This window comes from Danio rerio, chromosome 2 (genome assembly GCF_052040795.2).
Source record: "Danio rerio strain M-AB ecotype USA chromosome 2, GRCz13ab, whole genome shotgun sequence".
NCBI classification, from domain to species: domain Eukaryota; kingdom Metazoa; phylum Chordata; class Actinopteri; order Cypriniformes; family Danionidae; genus Danio; species Danio rerio.
Genome location: NC_141022.1, coordinates 41,945,001 through 41,963,474, shown reverse-complemented (window position 1 = coordinate 41,963,474; position 18,474 = coordinate 41,945,001). Strand labels below are relative to the sequence as shown.

At 35.6% G+C, this 18,474-nt stretch overlaps 1 protein-coding gene across 7 annotated transcripts in view; it reads right to left on the bottom strand.

Annotated features, from left to right (window-relative positions):
* Positions 1-18,474, bottom strand: part of cdh24b (cadherin 24, type 2b) — a 267,633-nt gene that overhangs the window by 146,864 nt on the left and 102,295 nt on the right. For all 7 annotated transcript variants that reach the window (XR_015477390.1, XR_015477389.1, XM_087238461.1 and 4 more), the window contains 1 exon segment: positions 10,771-12,487. Coding sequence is in view for 5 of the 7 variants with exons in the window: in XM_087238461.1 (XP_087094587.1) it covers positions 10,771-12,234 (1,464 nt within the window). In the remaining 2 variants the exon portion in view is untranslated.

Here is an 18,474-nt window from a genome sequence, read left to right as displayed (position 1 = left end):
AGTGTCATGACCCTTTAAGAAAAACTGTAAAATTGTGCTGAGAATTATATTTGCAGTGCTGAGAATTATATTTGCAGTTGTGAAAGAAAAACTGTAAGACAAAAAACTACAATAAGTAAGTACTAAATACAGTCTTATTGTGACATATAAACTCTAGTTTTTTAAATATAAAATCACTGTTGAAACATTAAGTTACATTTAATTTGACATATAAACTCACAGCCATTTTGTGAAAAATAAACTCATGCTTCAAAAAAATAAAGTCACAACTGTAAGCCATAAAGTCGCAAATATCTTTTTTATGTGTTTACTCAGTGATGGAACCGAGCTTCCAGAATTGCTTGCATATAAAACTACATATCCGGTGATTTAATGTGAGCACAACTCTACTTTAAACTATTAAACGATTCTCAATGTATTTAATCTCTTAAATTGCCTTTTGCATTGCAACGGCAGTGCATAAAATACACAATAAATCAGTGAGCTATACGGTGCTCTATAAACAGGAGAGTTTTGAATTAAAAGTTTCATATTCAAACTTGAGTAAAAGGCGTATGATTGTTTTCATGGTGTGCTTTTACTGACTTCACCAGGCTGACCTGTACAGTACAGTGCTATTAATATAACACCATTCCCCAGCCCTCCACGTTTAGCCTCTAGCAGATGAAGAGACTCACGGGCAGACAAATAGCAGCAGAAGAGCGATGGGGCAGCCAGCGGCAGGAAAGAAGTATAGCACCCTGCGGCCACTCAATGAATGACGCCTGGTGCTACCATCACAGTGTGCAACAAGGTCACTTTCAAAAACCTTTACACTCACAGTGATGGTGGAACAAACTCCCAACCAGGATCCATGGCAATCCTCAAAACACGACTGAAAGCCAAACTCGGATGCACTTAACCAAGCAAACGCTTGAAAGGGGTAGAAGTGGACCAACCCTGTCTAAACAAAGGTCCGCGCTCAGTGAGACCTGAATCTGAAATATCGAATTACTATTAGAGGGAAAGGTTTCAAAAGCCACCCAGCTGGAGATAGCTGAGCTGCCATGAAATTACAGAAATCAAGTGTCTGCGAGTGTTTTTAAAAGGATTTCATAAAGTATTTGCAACACATTTAATGGTGTTTTGATGCACTTGCCATGAGAGGATTTGGAAATGTGCACCGAAGAAAGCTAAAGATCAAAGCTCAAAATGCTGTTTAGACAGAGCATTTTTCAGTAGTCTGTGAAGAGATTTATGAAGAAATGTGGGAAAATGTTACTATTTGTTATTGTAATAAGAGTCAAAAATTCTGTTGTTGTTTATATGTAGCTCTGTGTTAACCACTAGCCAATGTATTCTTTGTTATATAATAACATCACAACTGCTTTTGTGGTAAACTTACTCTAAAGTAAGTTACAGTGTAAAAAATATCTGATAATGAAACATATACTGTAAAATCTAACAGCTTTTCTGACTCATAAATACTTCATTAGATTTACTCAGTGATTAAAATACATACTTTTTACAATGTTTTGTAGAGTTACAGAAACTTGGAGGGTGAAAATTTACAGGGTGAGAATTTAACAATTTAATGAATTTAAGTGAAACTCACTTAAAACAAGCAAGTAACAACAATGGATGTAATGACGTCATTACATCAGTGAGAGACAGCTCTGTATTCAAGCATGCCTTATGTGCGGGCAAAATGAAGAAGAAGTGGCGGTAGTCAAAGCAAGCAAAGCCAATGGCTGCTTCTTAATATGCGTTCTTCAGCGATCTTGTGTTCTCGTGTAACGTCATCATCAGCCGCCAAAGTTCAGTTCCAATACTCAAGAACGCAAGTACAGAGGATGTGTGGAAGTTCCCGGATGTGTTCTTGATATGGAGGACTCATCGATGCAGACTTGAGCGCAGCACTCGCTCTAAAAGTCCCAGAAGTCATTGCAACTAGAGGTGGAAAGCGCAGCATTTTTTATAGATTTATTATTAAAGTTCAGAGATACAACTTATTTAACTCAGGAGTTTTCTTAAATGAAACGGTGAAAGTAAGCATTAGCTTGAAAATCCTAATAAAGACATAAACACAGTAAGGGTGTTTGTTCACTGAAATACATATTAAAATAAAGTTTTATTTATATTTTGTATTGTATATTTGTAAGGCTTTATGCATAGTATATATTGTGAAAGGGGGAAAAACAATAAATCGTTGTATGAATGCTGTGATGTTAAAATCATTTTCAATTAAAAATGAGTGAAGGTCATGTGGCCATCAAGAAGAACGCAGCATCTCATTTCTCACAGGGCACGTTCTCTGTTTTCTTTGTTCACCTAACTTGTTTTTTTTAAGGCATTCGGTTTTAATGCTTTTTTTAAGTACTACTACTTAGAATTTATAGTGCAGTTTCTGTATTTTGTGATTCACAAGTGTTTTCAGTTTATTTACAGTTGTAAAATGCATTGTGGGATGCTGATCTCTACTCAGTCAACTTTTGTTGTTGAAAATTGAACTATACAGTTTAGTTGACATTAATGGACATTTTAATAGTTTGAAATATATATATATATATATATATATATATATATATATATATATATATATATATATATATATATATATATATATATATATATATACCTCTATGATTTGGCATTTTATCAATGACAGTTGTTTGTTTTAGCTATAATTTAATAATTTTATATATTTTTTCTCTGTTGTGATTTTACTGTGCAGCACATCGGTCAACCTCTGGTTTTGTTAAATAGGGCTATATAAATAAAATTGACATTGACATAAATAAGTGTAAAATAACAGAAAATGTTTTTGTAGCGTAATATAAAACACCAACCCAGATAATATATTTAACTATTAAAAATGTTAATAAAAGTTACTTTTTTGAACTTTTCGAGGTTAAATGTTAGTCGAAGTAATATTAAGATATCATATTGCAATCCAAATGCATAAATAAATGGGGAAGAATAAAAACATGAATCACAAAATGATGAAAACTGCAAATTTATGGAAAATTTTTACAGTGTAGTTAATTGAATTTAAAAGCTAAGTAAGCTTACAATGCCCAGAAAAGAATGACAGAGAGGTAGACAGAACAATAGATAGAATGACAGATACATAGACAGAAGAAAATAATGACTCACAGACAGACAGATAGACAGACAGACAGACAGACAGACAGACAGACAGACAGACAGACAGACAGACAGACAGACAGACAGACAGACAGACAGACAGACAGACAGGCAGGCAGGCAGGCAGAACAACATCAAATGAGAGATGGACAGACACAGAATGAAAGAATGGCGAATAAAGCAACAAAAAAAAACAGCAGATAGACAGATAACAAGAATGACAGATAAAGCAACAGAAAGTCAGATAGACAAAGAATGACAGACAAAATGACATATAAGAATGAGTGAAAGAAACAGATATAAAAATCACAGAATGACAGACAGAGCAAAAAAACGACTAATAAAATGATAGACAGAAAGACAACGTGACAAAATGGCGGATTGAGAACAAAAGAATGAGATAAAACAACACAGAATGACAGATAAAATGACCCAAAATGACCAATATAGAAAAAAAATGACATGAAAAAATGACATTTACATACAAAACGTCAGTCAGACAAAGAATGAAAAGAAAAAATGATGCCTGAATGGCAGAAAACAAAAGAATGATAGACAAAACGACAGACAGAATGATAATAACCAAAGAAAAGAGTGTAAAAAACAGACAGACAACTAAAACAGCACACAGAATGACAGAGGATGGAGGAACGACAAACTAAATAACAGACAGACAAAACAATGGATAGACGATAAAAAGATGACAAAATGACAGAGAGAATGACAGATGGACAGACAACGAAAGAATGATGGAAATAATGGCACATAGAACGACAGACAGGCAGAGAAGAAAGGAATGGCAGACAAAACAATAAACAGACAGATGACAACACATTATTAGAGACAGAGAATGGAAAAATGACAGATAATACCAGAGATCGATCGAGAACAACAGGTATGCAGAGAATGACAGAATGACAAATAAATTGACAGAGAACAACAGATAGATAGATAGATAGATAGATAGATAGATAGATAGATAGATAGATAGATAGATAGATAGATAGATAGATAGATAGATAGATAGATAGATAGATAGATAGATAGATAGATAGATAGATAGAGAAGTAAAAGTATGTAGACAGCACCCTCTAGTGGCTTTGTCATCTGAAACAAGCAACACACATTTCTGGAGCAACGAATTTTACGTTACGCAAAACTGTAGACAGCACCCTCTAGTGGATTTGTCATCTGAAATGAGAAACGAAACCTATCTGGAGCAATACATTTCACATTACACAAAAATGTTGACAGCAGCCTCCAGTGGATTTGTCATCTGAAACTAAAAATTGAACGTATCTGGAGCAACTACTTTTACATTACACAAAAATGTAGACAGCACCCTCTAGTGGATTTATCATCTGAAAGAAGCAACACAACATATCTGGAGCAGCGAACTTTACATTATGGAAAAAATTTAGACAGCACCCACTAGTGGCTTTGTCATTTGAAATAAGAAACTAAATATATCTGGAACAACTAATTTTACATTACACAAAAATGTAAACAGCATCCTCAAGTGTCTTTGTCATCTGAAACAAGCAACACAACATATCTGGAGCAACAAACTTTACGTTACGCAAAAATGTAGACAGCACCCTTTAGTGGATTTATCATCTGAAACAAGCAGCACAACATATCTGGAGCAACAAACTTTACGTTACGCAAAAATGTAGACAGCACCCTCTAGTGGATTTATCATCTGAAACAAGCAGCACAACATATCTGGAGCAACAAACTTCACGTTACGCAAAAATGTAGACAGCACCCTCTAGTGGATTTATCATCTGAAACAAGCAGCACAACATATCTGGAGCAACAAACTTCACGTTACGCAAAAATGTAGACAGCACCCTTTAGTGGATTTATCATCTGAAACAACCAATGAAACATAACTGGAGCAACAAAATTTACATTAAGCATAAATGTAGACAGCACCCTCTAGTGGATTTATCACCTGAAACTAAAAACCAAACATATCTGGAGAAATGAATTTTACGTTACGCAGAAAATGTAGACAGCACCCTCTAGTGGATTTGTCATCTGAAATTGAACACTAAACATATCTGAAAAAATGAATTTTGTATGTTAGCAATAAATGTAGGCTGAGGCACTTAATCGCAGTGAGCCTGGGTAAGAAAAATTCACACCAAACATGTTGCTGAAAAAACAACTGCAGAATTATTAATCAGATATAGCAAACCACAACATTTCAAATCAACTCAAGCCAATCAAACAAAACCTCAAAGGAGGGTAAAGGGCTGGGACACTTAAATAGATAATCAAGAGACCCCGAGCATCAAAACACCACTTCCACAAACACAAACCCACAGAGGGATGATGGTGTTTGCAAGCACTTCAAGTACCAAATCTCAATCACGCCACTTTTATTTTCTACATCCACATTATGCCAGTTAGCAACAGCCTAGGGAGACCTGCCTTTTTATGAGACCACTGTTGTGATAAATTTCGCAAGATAGAGTGCAAATTTGTTTTCCCTCGGTGTCACACCCTGCCGTTGCTTTCGAATGCAAAAGATGTGCTAATTTATGTCCATACATTAAGCTCGAGAATGAAATACGGTCATTACGGAATTACAAAGAAGCCTATATTGAGATCATAAAGCCTCTGCGTATGCTTACTAGCATTGAGCGCCCTGACATAAACATATGGATGCTTGTTATGCCAACCCCCAAATTTGATTATAATTTAACGTAAGTGTAATTGCATATAATTGATGTTACCTACCATAAAATTCGTTAAAATGCATAATGGCCTACTGTGGTATTTATAGACTGGGTAATGAGTATATGAACGCGCGCTCCAAATGCTGAATCTGTGATTAGCATCGTGCTGTAGATTAAGCACGCTGTGGCACTTGGCACGTCTGCCGCGGGGCTACATAGTTCACTTCAGCCCTTTATTAAATCATAATCATCTCAGTTATAAGGCGCAGCAAAACATGTCCTCATTGATCCAACAGACAGCGGTGCATGCGACTCTGCGTAGGGTTGAAGCGGCAAGATTAAACATCCGTAAGAGCATTAGGACACATAAGAGCATTAGGTGTGTACATACACACACACTCGACACATGCTCGAGGTCTGAATGGGTTCATTCGCAATGTTGGATGCCATGAAGGATGCAGGGAACTATCAGTGCCACCTGTTAAGCACACCATATTGGCTCTAATGACATACAGGCCTGTCCATCTGTAGCAATGGTCAACGGCACCTAAGGCATTTTCAGCCTCGTAATTCCCTATTTCTCCTCTCTCATTCGCTTTCTCTTATTCTTTCTGCTGTCCGCAAGGCCCTAATGAAGATCAATGCTTGTCTTCTTTCCCACTCTAAACAGCCGTCCCGTTTGAGCTCAGTGATCAAATGTGTCTAAAACTATTGGGTGGATGTGTCTGGCTCTGAAGCTGGGTATTAACAGCACGAGGGGTTCCATTAAATGCTGCTGGAGCCAAAGCAGACAGGAAGACGGTCCCAGAAGAGAATACAAGAGATTTTTTTTCTTATCCCACTGTGCCGTCTGACTGCCTCGGGCAGACACGCAGAATCATCATCATTCATTTACTCAACGTATTACCACGCTGCCTTCTCTAGCCGCTCAAACTGCAGCTCAGGGAGATGAGAAAAAGAAGAGAAAAAAATAGAGACAGAGGGAGGCAGGAACTGAGAAACAATGCCAGATGTACGGTCCTAGTCAAAGTTTTGGATCTAGATGTATGTTTCTAGTCATCTTAAGGCACTGATAGATGCAGACTAAGACAGGCAATTAGTAGATTACAAGATGTCACATTCATTACTCATCAAACGTCAATTCAACGTTTAATTACCAAAAACAAGTGCTGATAAACTCCAACAAATGCAGGGAGGAGTATTGCACTGGTATGGCAAAACCCAAGAAAATGTTTGTTGCTGTTGGTCAACGTTGGTTGCTAGTGTGACTCAGCCTTTAAAGACTTTTCATATAAGGGTCTAGAGTTGAATTGTTCAAGCAAGCACATACATTTTTGTATAAATATAGTGACATTTACTTAAGGTAAACTTATAAAAGCTAATCAAAAGAGTTAATTAATAAAAATGCATTGCTGATGCCAATGCTGAACACTACATCAGGACATTCATTCATTCATTAATTTTCTTTTTGGCTTAGTTACTTTATACATCCGGGGTCGTCACAGCTAAAATAACCGCCAACTTATTCAGCATATGTTTTACACAGCGTATACCCTTCCAACTGCAACCCATCACTGGGAAACACTCATACACTCATTCACACACATACACTACAGACGATTTGACTTATCTAGTTTACCTATAGTGCATATATCTTTGGACTAGTAGGGGAAACTGAAGCACCCACACGAACAGGAGGAGTTCATTAGTACATTTTGATTCATTCATCCTTTTTTTTCTTTAAATTAAGCATAAATACCTGAATTTATAATCTTTGACATATCAAGTACACATACAGTGTAAGACAATTAAAAATTTTCCTAGATAAAACATCTTAAGATTTAATGACTCCTATTGAGATTTCATCTTGTTTTAAACTTAACAAACCTAATCAAATTTTCATTTATGGTTAAAGAAAATTCACTTTACAAAACGATGTATTGTACAAATGTGTGAATATATATTCTGTTTCTTTGGAGTTTGCATTAAAACAGAGGGTACATTTGAGTAAATTGCTAAAGGGCTCATTTGGGTTTTTATTTGCAAACTACTTATAACATTTCTTCTAAATTCTAAACACAAATATATTCATTTATATCAATAATTTAAAGAGAATTACAATAAGTGAATAGAAATGGATTTTTATGTGCCAAAAAGCTAGGTTGCTGCCGGAAGTGGTGTTAGTGAGACCTGCAGGGGGTGCTCAACCTGCAGTCTGTGTGGGTCCTAATGTCCCAGTATATTGATGGGGACTCTATACTGTTAAACAGAGGTTCTGTCATGAAAATTCCCAGGATGTCCTTTGAAAAAGTGTAGGGGTTTAACCCCGGCATCCTGGCCAAATTTGCTCACTGGCCTCTGTTCATCATGGCCTTCTAACCACCCCATATTATAATTGGAGTCTCCTCTCCACCAATTAGCTGGAGTGTGGTGTGCAGTCTGGCACAATATGGCTGCCGTCGCATCATCCAGGTGGATGCTGCACACTGGTAGTGGACGAGGAGAAAAAATGTATAAAGCACTTTGAGTGTCCAGAAAAGTGCTACATAAATGTAAGTAATTATTATTAATTGTTTTTAATAAAACCAGAGTACTGATAATCACTATGAAGTGTTCTGTTAATTTTCTATTTACAAGTTTTAAATAAATGGTTGAGAAGGTCACCTTTTGGAAACTTAGTGGCATTTCAAGATGTTTAACAAAAATTCCCAAATTGGGATCAAGACCAAAAAATGGTGGCTGTGGTTTCTAAAAAGTTTATTTTGGTCACTGCATAATTAATAAACATGCTGTGTCATTTCATAATTTTGATAGTTTAATAAATATTTTAAAGACCGAAAAAAAAAAGTATAATATGTCAGTTTGCCCCAAAAAATGACCACCAAATTGGAACATCAGCAGAGTACAAGATGTAGAAGAGAGCACAGGTATTGTTAGTTTTTATGTTCCACCACCAGGCTCTTGATTTTCTGATGAGAAGAGCAATTGTTCATCACAGTTCATACTGTAGCTTTACCAGAGCAGAATCAGCGGCTGATTAAGAGTCTGATTGAAACATTATTCTGTGACCTGCAGAGCTCGGCTTCCTCAGGATTTAAATAGACAAAGACAGCAAGAAAAAAAGACTGGGATAATGTGACTAATGCCATTAAGATCAGTGATGTGATAAACATTCAGACACAATGTTCTGTGGGAGACGTCAGTCTCAGTGTGAGAGCTTTTTCCACTTCACTGTGTTGAGGGTCATATTGGTTTGTGATCTTTGTTTTCTTTTTCTGTGACAAATTGAATAATCTCAGCCTATTATTCAATTAGGAAAAGCAATTATTTAGATATACGCATAATCAATGTCTATTAAAAGTTGAAAGCAACAACTTGTGTTAAAGTGATATTTCACCAAGAAAAATTACATTTAAATCAAATAGACAAAATCCTGTTTGAGGTTTTTTTTACTGTGAAACAAAGAACAAAAACATCTATGGGTTCCGAAAAGCATAGACATTTTTAAAAATAACTTCTTTTAAGTTCACAGTGCTTCTCAAAGGTTTGAAATATACATGCAGTGGTTGACAGTTTAAAACACTCCATTTACGCACCTATGCGACGCACAAAACCGAATTTTATTTATTATGAAACTGTTATTAAATGTTTATTTTCAATGAATTAAAGTTAAAAAAGACAGTTGAAATAAAATCCTATTTAGGAGCCATGTGCACCCACTGACAGGTAAAATCTGCTTTACTTTTTCTTTCAAGTTCAAATCAAACTTAAATACCAGAGCATTTTAAATTTGTATACATACATTAGCCTAATGACATCATCAAATAAAAAAATATATACAACAAATGAGAAATAAATTACATAAAAAATAAGAAAAACAAAATTATAATAATTACAAGATTAGAATGTGTAGATTATTTAAATAAGGCAAATGCATTCATTAACCATTACTAATGTTGTACATATATCTTGCAGCTGTTTACACCAGTCATTTCATCCTCTCCGAGTATGTAGTAAAGTTTTTCTGAGTCGCTTAGATTAAAGAATTAATTATTTAATGTTTCTCTCATTTGCACAACTGTGCTTGCGCAGCCAGTTTCGAAACCAAGTGAAAGTACAGGTAGACTTAAGTAAAAATGTAATGCAAAAACGCATGTGATTAAAGACAGCTTTAGAAAGCAAAAGTCAAATCCTTTAAGGATTTTTGGAAACATATTAGAAGGTTTAGAAACCGAGCGGGACTAATTTTTTAAGTGCCAACAAGGCACGTCTCTTTGGGTCTGCAGAGCATGTGAGTGTCTATGGGAGTGTTGACAGACACGCAAACTGAACAAAATGGGTAAATGAGAGAAGACTTTCCATTATTTTATCAATCGCAGATGTTAGGTTATATTAGGTGGATACACAATAGTGTAAAAGGATGATAATAGTAAAAAAAAAAAATATGTGCTAAATATACTAATATACAGCTCCTGGGCGGCCTGCCCAACTAAATTCTATGTGTATGAGTTCAACAAAAGAAACTGTGTCATTCATTAGCATTTATCACTTATCATCATTATCATTATCATCAACATTAATTATAATAATAAATGTTTCTTTAGAACCAAATCAGCATATAAGAATGGTTTCTAAATGATCACGAGGATCCCTAAAGTCTGGATTAATGATGCTGAAAATTCAACATTGCATTAGAGTAATAAACTCTATTTTAAAATATATTAAAATAGAGTCATTTTAAATGGATATACTAATTCACAATATTACCCTACTTTACAAATACAGACTTGGCAAGCAGAAAAAACTTTATAAAAAGTGTATTCAGTACTGACCCCAAACTTTTAAACAGCAGCATCAATGTCTGAGTCAGTGTGATCATATAAATGTAAATCTAAGAATTATTTATATTTATGACAGACCCATCCCATTGACCCATGATTCAATAAGGGGTACTTACTCTTCCGATGAGGACTGGTTCAGGACCTGCATACTCCTCAATGACAAAGAACTGGTTCCAGATCCAACTCCGTCGACTTCTAGATCGAGAGATTTCCCCTTTCGGTTGACTCCATGCCTCATCTTCATCTTCATCCTCCTCCATTTCCTGAAAAACAAGGCCTCTACCACCTCTACTGGAGCGAGAGTCAACAGACATCTCTCTGCTCTCCTCCAACTCCTTCCTTCCCCATTCCGGATCGGGTGGTAGTTTTAGGATGTGACTGCTGTCAATGGGCTCTGAAATTTTAATCAGTGGATTCTGAGTGACAGCGACTGCCATATGAACACTCTGATCAGCTGCCCCTTTAACGTCAGGATTCCTTTCAGTCAGTGAGCTGAAAGCGTCAGGTCGATGTCCAGAGTCAAGCTGAGACGGAGTGTGTGATATGCCCGTATCACTTTGACCAGCCAGCGGATTGGTCTCGGTGCTGGTCATGATCTCGCTTTGAGGAGTTGAAGCTACATGAGTCGTGAAGTGTTTGTACTTCCAGGATGCGGTGCCTGCTGCACTTTTCACCTCTGCTTTTCTGTCCTCCTCATTTAGATCCATACTGAACCCTCCGAATTGTTTAAAGAGCGTGTGAACGGTCTGTTCTGGATTTAGACTGGCATTAGTAAAAGAGCTTGACTGTAGCTCTGCAGTCTGGTTGTCTGGCTTAGAAAGTTCAGGATTGCCTGAGCGGTTTTGCTTTTTTATTTTCAGCGCATCCATCTGGCTGTGATCCATATTGATCAAATCTCTTTTTCTACTGTGACCCATTTTACCTGGGATATTCAAGCCTGGCACACTCTGTAGCTGGGAATTTACAATCCGCACAAGGTTTTCTTTGGATATTACTTTTAACAGGCTTCCAGTAAGATTCAGTTTTCGAGGCGAATCTGGAGTGACTACCTTTGTCCCCACTGTAGTGTGAATGGCAACATTTGAAGTCAATCTGGATCTTGAAGGGATTTTGATTCTGGTTCTGTTGAAATGCAAGCCGGAGGTTGTCCTGTGGTGCACCGGGATCCATTTGTCAAGCCTTCCACCTTTCTTTGTGTAATTCCTGCTCCTTTTTAACTCTAAAATGTCTTCAATAGGTGGTTGTACTACTTTTATATCCAATTGATCCGTGTCTTCGTTTATTTGTGCAGGTTGTTTGGAATTAAACCCAACAAAGCTTTCCTTGGTGAACACCGGAGAAGCTCCGTGGCTCTGGTAAGCTGGGATCTGCTCTTCAGCTTCTTCAGGACCGATCAGTTCTTTGAGTCTTGCCATTGCGTTTACGTTCCTCTCCAAACTTGTATCCCATTGGTCAGTGGCTCCATTTGCTGTGTGCTGAACGTGAGTCGAGCTCACTCCCCTTCTCCGAATGATCTTCGTGACATAAGCTCCTCTTAAAAAACAGAGGAACACCAATATTTGCAGGCTCCTGATGATCATGCTGTCCGATTGGAGTGTATTAATTGAAACAACAACAGCTGATGACAAGAAGTGTTCGCTTTCCAGTTGTCTTCATTCTTTCGTTGCTCTCTTTTCACCGTCCCTCACTTATTCCTCCATTGCACCGCCTTCATTCAGCTCGGGAGAGAGCACGTCAGTCGCTGTTTGTGTATCTCCCTCAATCTAGCGGAGCGTCTGTGTTTTCGGTGCTGGTGAAACGTTTTACTCAGTTTCCCGCAGAGGGTTGGATGCCCTGAGAGAAAAGATAAAGATAATTAAGTTAAAACTTTAATCATTGCGGTATGTTAATTAAAAGTGGAACGACAAGGCAAGGTAGCAGAACACAGTCGGGCTGATTCATTAATGTATGAGTAATCGCAAGACAGTAGCATAGGCAACATCATTAGAATTCAATATGAGCCAAGGCGGCTGGTGTTTTCTTGTACTGTCAGATGTATCATGCATCATCAGAGGTCTTAGAAGAAGACTGTGTTAAAGCGTTTCACTTGTGCTCATTGTAGACAGAAGCCTGGCTTGATGCACACGGTTGTCAAATAAAAGCACTATACGAGGACATGAACGCATGATCTCCAAAGCTCCCCTGAGATACATTTTGCCATCCCTTTGTAGAATGTTTGCACATTATATGGATAAAGAGAGTCAAGAAACTTGTTGGAAACCCTTTATGAAGTAATAAATCATGTAGCAATTAAAACCACTCAATTTTGTTAATATTTTTTTCTACATGTACTAACAAATTTCATATTGTATGAATTAATGGATGTCTTAAAGGAATTTAAATTGAGTTTTAAAGAAGTTTAATGTGAGTTTAAATAAAACTAAAACAGCTATTAAGATCTTGATGTTTTACATGTAGTTCTTATTAAATAGCTGACATTCTTATTTAAGAACCAGGCTTCTCTAAAGCTCGGCTCATACCGCGTGTCATGTTAATTTTGCTCAAAATAAGCCTTGACTGCATCATGAGGTTCAGCGCTCCTATTGGTTCTTGGATCTGAAGTATCTGAAGTCACACTGCAGGAAAGTCTCTGAAATTTTCTGACTCTGACAGAACTTCATTGGAGGGAACATTTTATCACACTGACTATTAAATCAACTGCCGATTAACATGTCAAAGCAACAATCAAAAAGCACAGATTTAAGCCTAGAATTCCAGGAATCTTCCTAAATTTGTCTCAGATCAGCAAACCATGGCTGAAATCTTAGTGTGAGCAGGGCTTTAGTCTTGTAAAAATGTATGAAATAGTGTTGTAAGTTAGAAATTGATATTTGTGAATAAAACGGCATAATCGTAAACAAACAAAAAGATTGTTCATGGAGGAAAAATTAACTAAATGTAATGAAGGTGAGGCCAAAGTCGAGACCGATTTCAATTGTTGCTGTTTGTTAAAAGTCAAGTCAGCAGTGCCAAAGGGAAATCCAAAATCAGAGTAAAAAGCACACACACAAAAAATGCAGTGCAACCAGGCAAAAGGGCAATCAAAAAAGAGAAGTAATACATTACAAAAACAGAGGTCATATGGCAAATAAATAGAACAATGGTGATGTAAAATGCTTGGTAAGGCAGTGAAAACTGGCAATACTCCACAGTGTGTTTAGTGTGGCAGGGTAACATGGACTCCAAACAGGAATAGAAGCAGTGGAGAGGAAGCTAACTGCTAATCCTCTGACTAGAGCACCCTCTCCTGAACTTAATTAATTAACTAATTATTAAACTAATTTAAAAATACTGCAAACCAATACTAACCCAATTTAAGTGAGTAAATAAATAAGATTACCAGAAATACTGTCTTTGACAATATAGAAGAACCAATGATTCATTTTACATGATGTTTGTGGTGACAAAAGTGCTTTTCCTTTTTTTTTTTTTCAAATGCAGTCATTTTTAAAGTTTACCATCTTGAGTCTTCTCTTTATGTCAACATTTCAAGTTCTGTTTTTGGCAGTAATATATAGCTGCAGAATGAGACAGGCGAATGGGGATCATTGTTTCCGATCGCCATTCAATATAATAGACTGAACAGTTTTTTATCAGTCATCATAGATGATCAATCAATATTTATCTGACAGTCAATATAGCAGATACTCATTTGTTGGCTTTGCTAAAACATTTTTCAGAGATATATAAACGATCTAATTTGGACAGGTTTAATTTATATAATGGATTCATTATAATAAAGGAAATACTAGCACGTTATTATGTTTAGGATATAATACATCTTTTTATTCAATAACAATTTGTAATAATACAAATCTTTTTACATTGAAAAAATTTATAACATTAAATCAATATTTACTCCAGTGATTAAACAGTATTTATTTGCTTAATTTTCTTTTTAATAACTTTTATTGATGATTTTCCACATTAAATACTATAGTCATTTAGAGTAAGTAACATATTGTTTTTAAACCATAAAGTACTGGTAGTTTGTGGTAATTGCAGTTGCAAGAAATATAGTAATACAAACAAATGAACTGTTAATAATCAATAAAAAGCTTAAGTAAAAGTTTAATAAAAGACAAAGTAGTTTCAGTTTATAACTATATTAATTTTAAATTATTAAATATTGTAATTCATTTTAATGTGACAAATTATTGTTTGTTTTTTATACTTTACTACAAAATGATTTTAATTAAGTGTGTCAACATTAAGATCCTGAATTAGTTTATTACACTTATTCGTACAATTAGACAGTCTATTATGTTTTCTTTGTGTATGTGGATACGTGAATAAAGTCATAAGTGTTTAACCAATTATTTTTATTTACATAATTTGAGTTCCAAAACTGCACAGATGTTAAATGTTACGATTAAATAATGAAATAATGACTAAAATGGGAAACCATAAACTGGTTAGTCTTGTGAATGGTTAGTCTATTTTGCCATATTTGTGAAATTTTGTAAATATGGTTTGCCTAGATGTGCCGTGTTTGCTGGATTGTGTAAACATGTGTGGGTCTGCAGTTGGATATATCTCGTTTTTGTTTTTTGAGTAAACAAAACAGCCATCAGTTAAAATAGATTTTGCTAAAATGCATTCAAGCATGTCCATCCTAGGTTTGTCAATTTCTTTCAGAGAAAGCAACTAAACACCTCAAAAAAACACACTAAATATTTGAGATTTTTTTTCTGTAGTTTTTGCTCAGATGAATGACAGACTTCTCAAGCGTTCAAGCATGTCGTCATTTTCTCTAATAGAAGCTCCCTCCGAGTTGGTGATGCATCATTTCACGGGTTGGTTTTTGCAATTACCAAGAAACGAAGAGGTTTCTACCACAATGCATTAGGAACTGTGCAATTTTACAGTTTAAGTGTGATGTTGAATGAGGCCGTCTGATTCGTGTAGACATGAACAATGAGGCACTGCGGTGTGAGTTGTGTTTATGAAGAGTAACGAGGAGTAAGTTGAATGATGGCAATGGCAAAACTGCAGAATATTGCATGATGAGTTATGTATACAAGCAGCAAGATGCCCTCTGGGACATATAACTGCAAAACAAAAGAACTGTGGACTGAATAACCACAGAACTACTTTTACTCGAAAGCACTGTAATGTGAGTAGAGCCCTGGAAATTGCATAAAGCCTCCCAATTGGATTAGAACTGGTGATTTCAGCCAATTTGATGTGCAATATGCATCAGACAGTAAGTGAACAGGCCCTAGTATGGAATTAATCACAGAGAAATGCATTGGGGCTTCTACACTACATTTAAGCTTTGGATAATGTCTTTTAAAACCACTAGGTAAAGGCTGATTTTAACCATGGGTTAAGCAACATTTCACACTTGTCCATTAGAAAGACATTAAACGCTGATTTTAATAGTTTTAACCCAACAAAATGGACCAATGTGATGCTACAATAAAATGGTGTTTAGATACAACCAATCATAAGCATCCTTAGTTCTTTCCTCATTAAATTTTCATGTACTTTATACAGTTGCAGAACATTTCCAGGCACTCATATCAACAAAGACACATGGGAATGCTGACGGCAAATGTGTTACATGAAGCAAGGAATGAAAATTCAGACCTATTTAAAGTTTTAAACTAGGACCCTGTGAATTACATTTTATTCTTTTCCAAATCCCTTTTCCCTAATAAGCTAAATCAACTTATTTTGCTATTTAATTTAGCATTGTTTTATCATGGTTTTCTTTTTATTGTATTATCAGATATTTTTCAATGTGCCAGTATTCAGCTTAAAGTGCAATATCACAGCTTAACTAGGTTACTTAGGTTAATTAGGCATGTTACGGTAATTACAGGCAACCATTGAATAACAATGGTTTGTTCTGTAGACAATACAAAAAAATTATTGCTTAAAGGGGCAAATGATATTTACCTAAAAAACATTTGGTCCCACTTTATATTAAGTGTCTTTAACTACTATGTACTTACATCAAAAAATAAATACAATGTACTTACTGTGTTCATAATGTATTTGAGAACACTTGTGGTGCTTTTGAGTTTGGATAGATGTTGGGTTATGGACAGGTTTGTTGGCATGGGTAGGTTTAAGGGTGGGTTAAGGTGTAAGGGATGGTCAACAGTGTATTTACAAATGTAATTACAAAAGTTAAATACAGATGTAATTACATGCATGTATTTAATCAAGCATAAGTACACAGTAAATACATGTATTTACACAATAAGTACATTGCAACAAACTAGTACCTTACCTGAGTAAGTACATATTAGTTAAGGCCACTTAATATAAAGTGGGACCAAACATTTTTTAAATAAAAACTGCTTTTATTCTAGCTGAAATAACACAAATAATAAAAAAAAATTATTTACAAAATACTGAGAAAATTCTGTGCTCGGTTTAACATAACTTATGAAATATTTGAAAAAGGAAAAACTATATGAAACTTATTAAGTTTAACATTGTATTATTATTATTATTATTATTATTATTATTATTATTATTATTGTTATTGTTATTGGACTGTCAATGCTTTTCAGCTATTTCTTCAGTAACTTCAAGCTGCTTTTCTTAAAGCTGCAGTATGTAAGTGGTTAAACTAGGTATTGGATTCCTGGATCAAAAAAAATAAAAATGCAGGTTGCCAGATTGAATTGAGGACCAACAGGAGCAAGTCTGTTGATCGATCCTAAAGGCTGATTTAAATCATGTTCTAAATAAAAGCAACTGCACGTGATAGAAGGAATATTCTCCATAATAATAACCCTTATGTGAAACTGAATATGTGTCTCATTTCGGAGTCACAAATGCATGCCTCAAGAGCCTTTCTAAATGAATGAATGAAATACTTGGATTTCCAACAAGGCAAGCAGGGTGCTGAAACATAATGCTAAACTGGCATTGTGCGAGTTAAATGACCAAAAGTTTTGCACGTAACAGACATCGTCAAAGCAGAATAACTTACTTCAGCATTGTTTTTCATATAAACAAGAATGTTCACTTAGTGTGTTTCTTAAATATCTGCAAACATTTATATGGTATTTTTATGCTTTAGAAGAGTCAAAAACTTATAGCACCTTTAACAAAAGCATTACAGTTTTCAGCACAATTCCTGGATCCGTTCAAATCAGAAATAAAGAATGCGTTTCTGTCACAAATCACACATGAATACTTCAATAAACCGACACAAAGCAGGTTGATGCGTTTACATGCTGGACCAAATCAGTGTGATCAAATCTGCCCAAATAAACTCTTTATGACCTCACTCTGATAAATCTACATTATCTACATGCATTGCCTGCTTTTAAGGCGTAATCGGGTCAAGAACATGCATGTACTTCCATTTCAAGGAACATTACCGAAAAACACTAGACAACCAGAGCAGCAACACAAAGACATTCCCACAGACAAGATAAGCAGCTATTAAAACAGGTCACATCCTGTCAATCAATGCTAATGACCTCATGAATATGCAGACAAGAACTTTAACCCACCATTAACAAACGCGCAGTGTGAAATCCATGAATTACTTACCATGAATAAAGTATGAAACACGAATAAGATAACATGAAGCAAGTGTAAGAAGCCCCACTGTGCTTCATACAACTGCTGAGTAATGCCTAGCATGTTTTGTCCTCAGCAAATGCCTTGACACCAAAAATCAACAACAGAGTTTTGGGTCTTGTCAACACATCCAATAAAGTACAAACCGAGTCCGTGCAGGATCCCCAAACTTCTTCACAAAACCCTTCATTCCTTAACAATTATTCCTCCCATCTTCTAAAAGCTTTTCA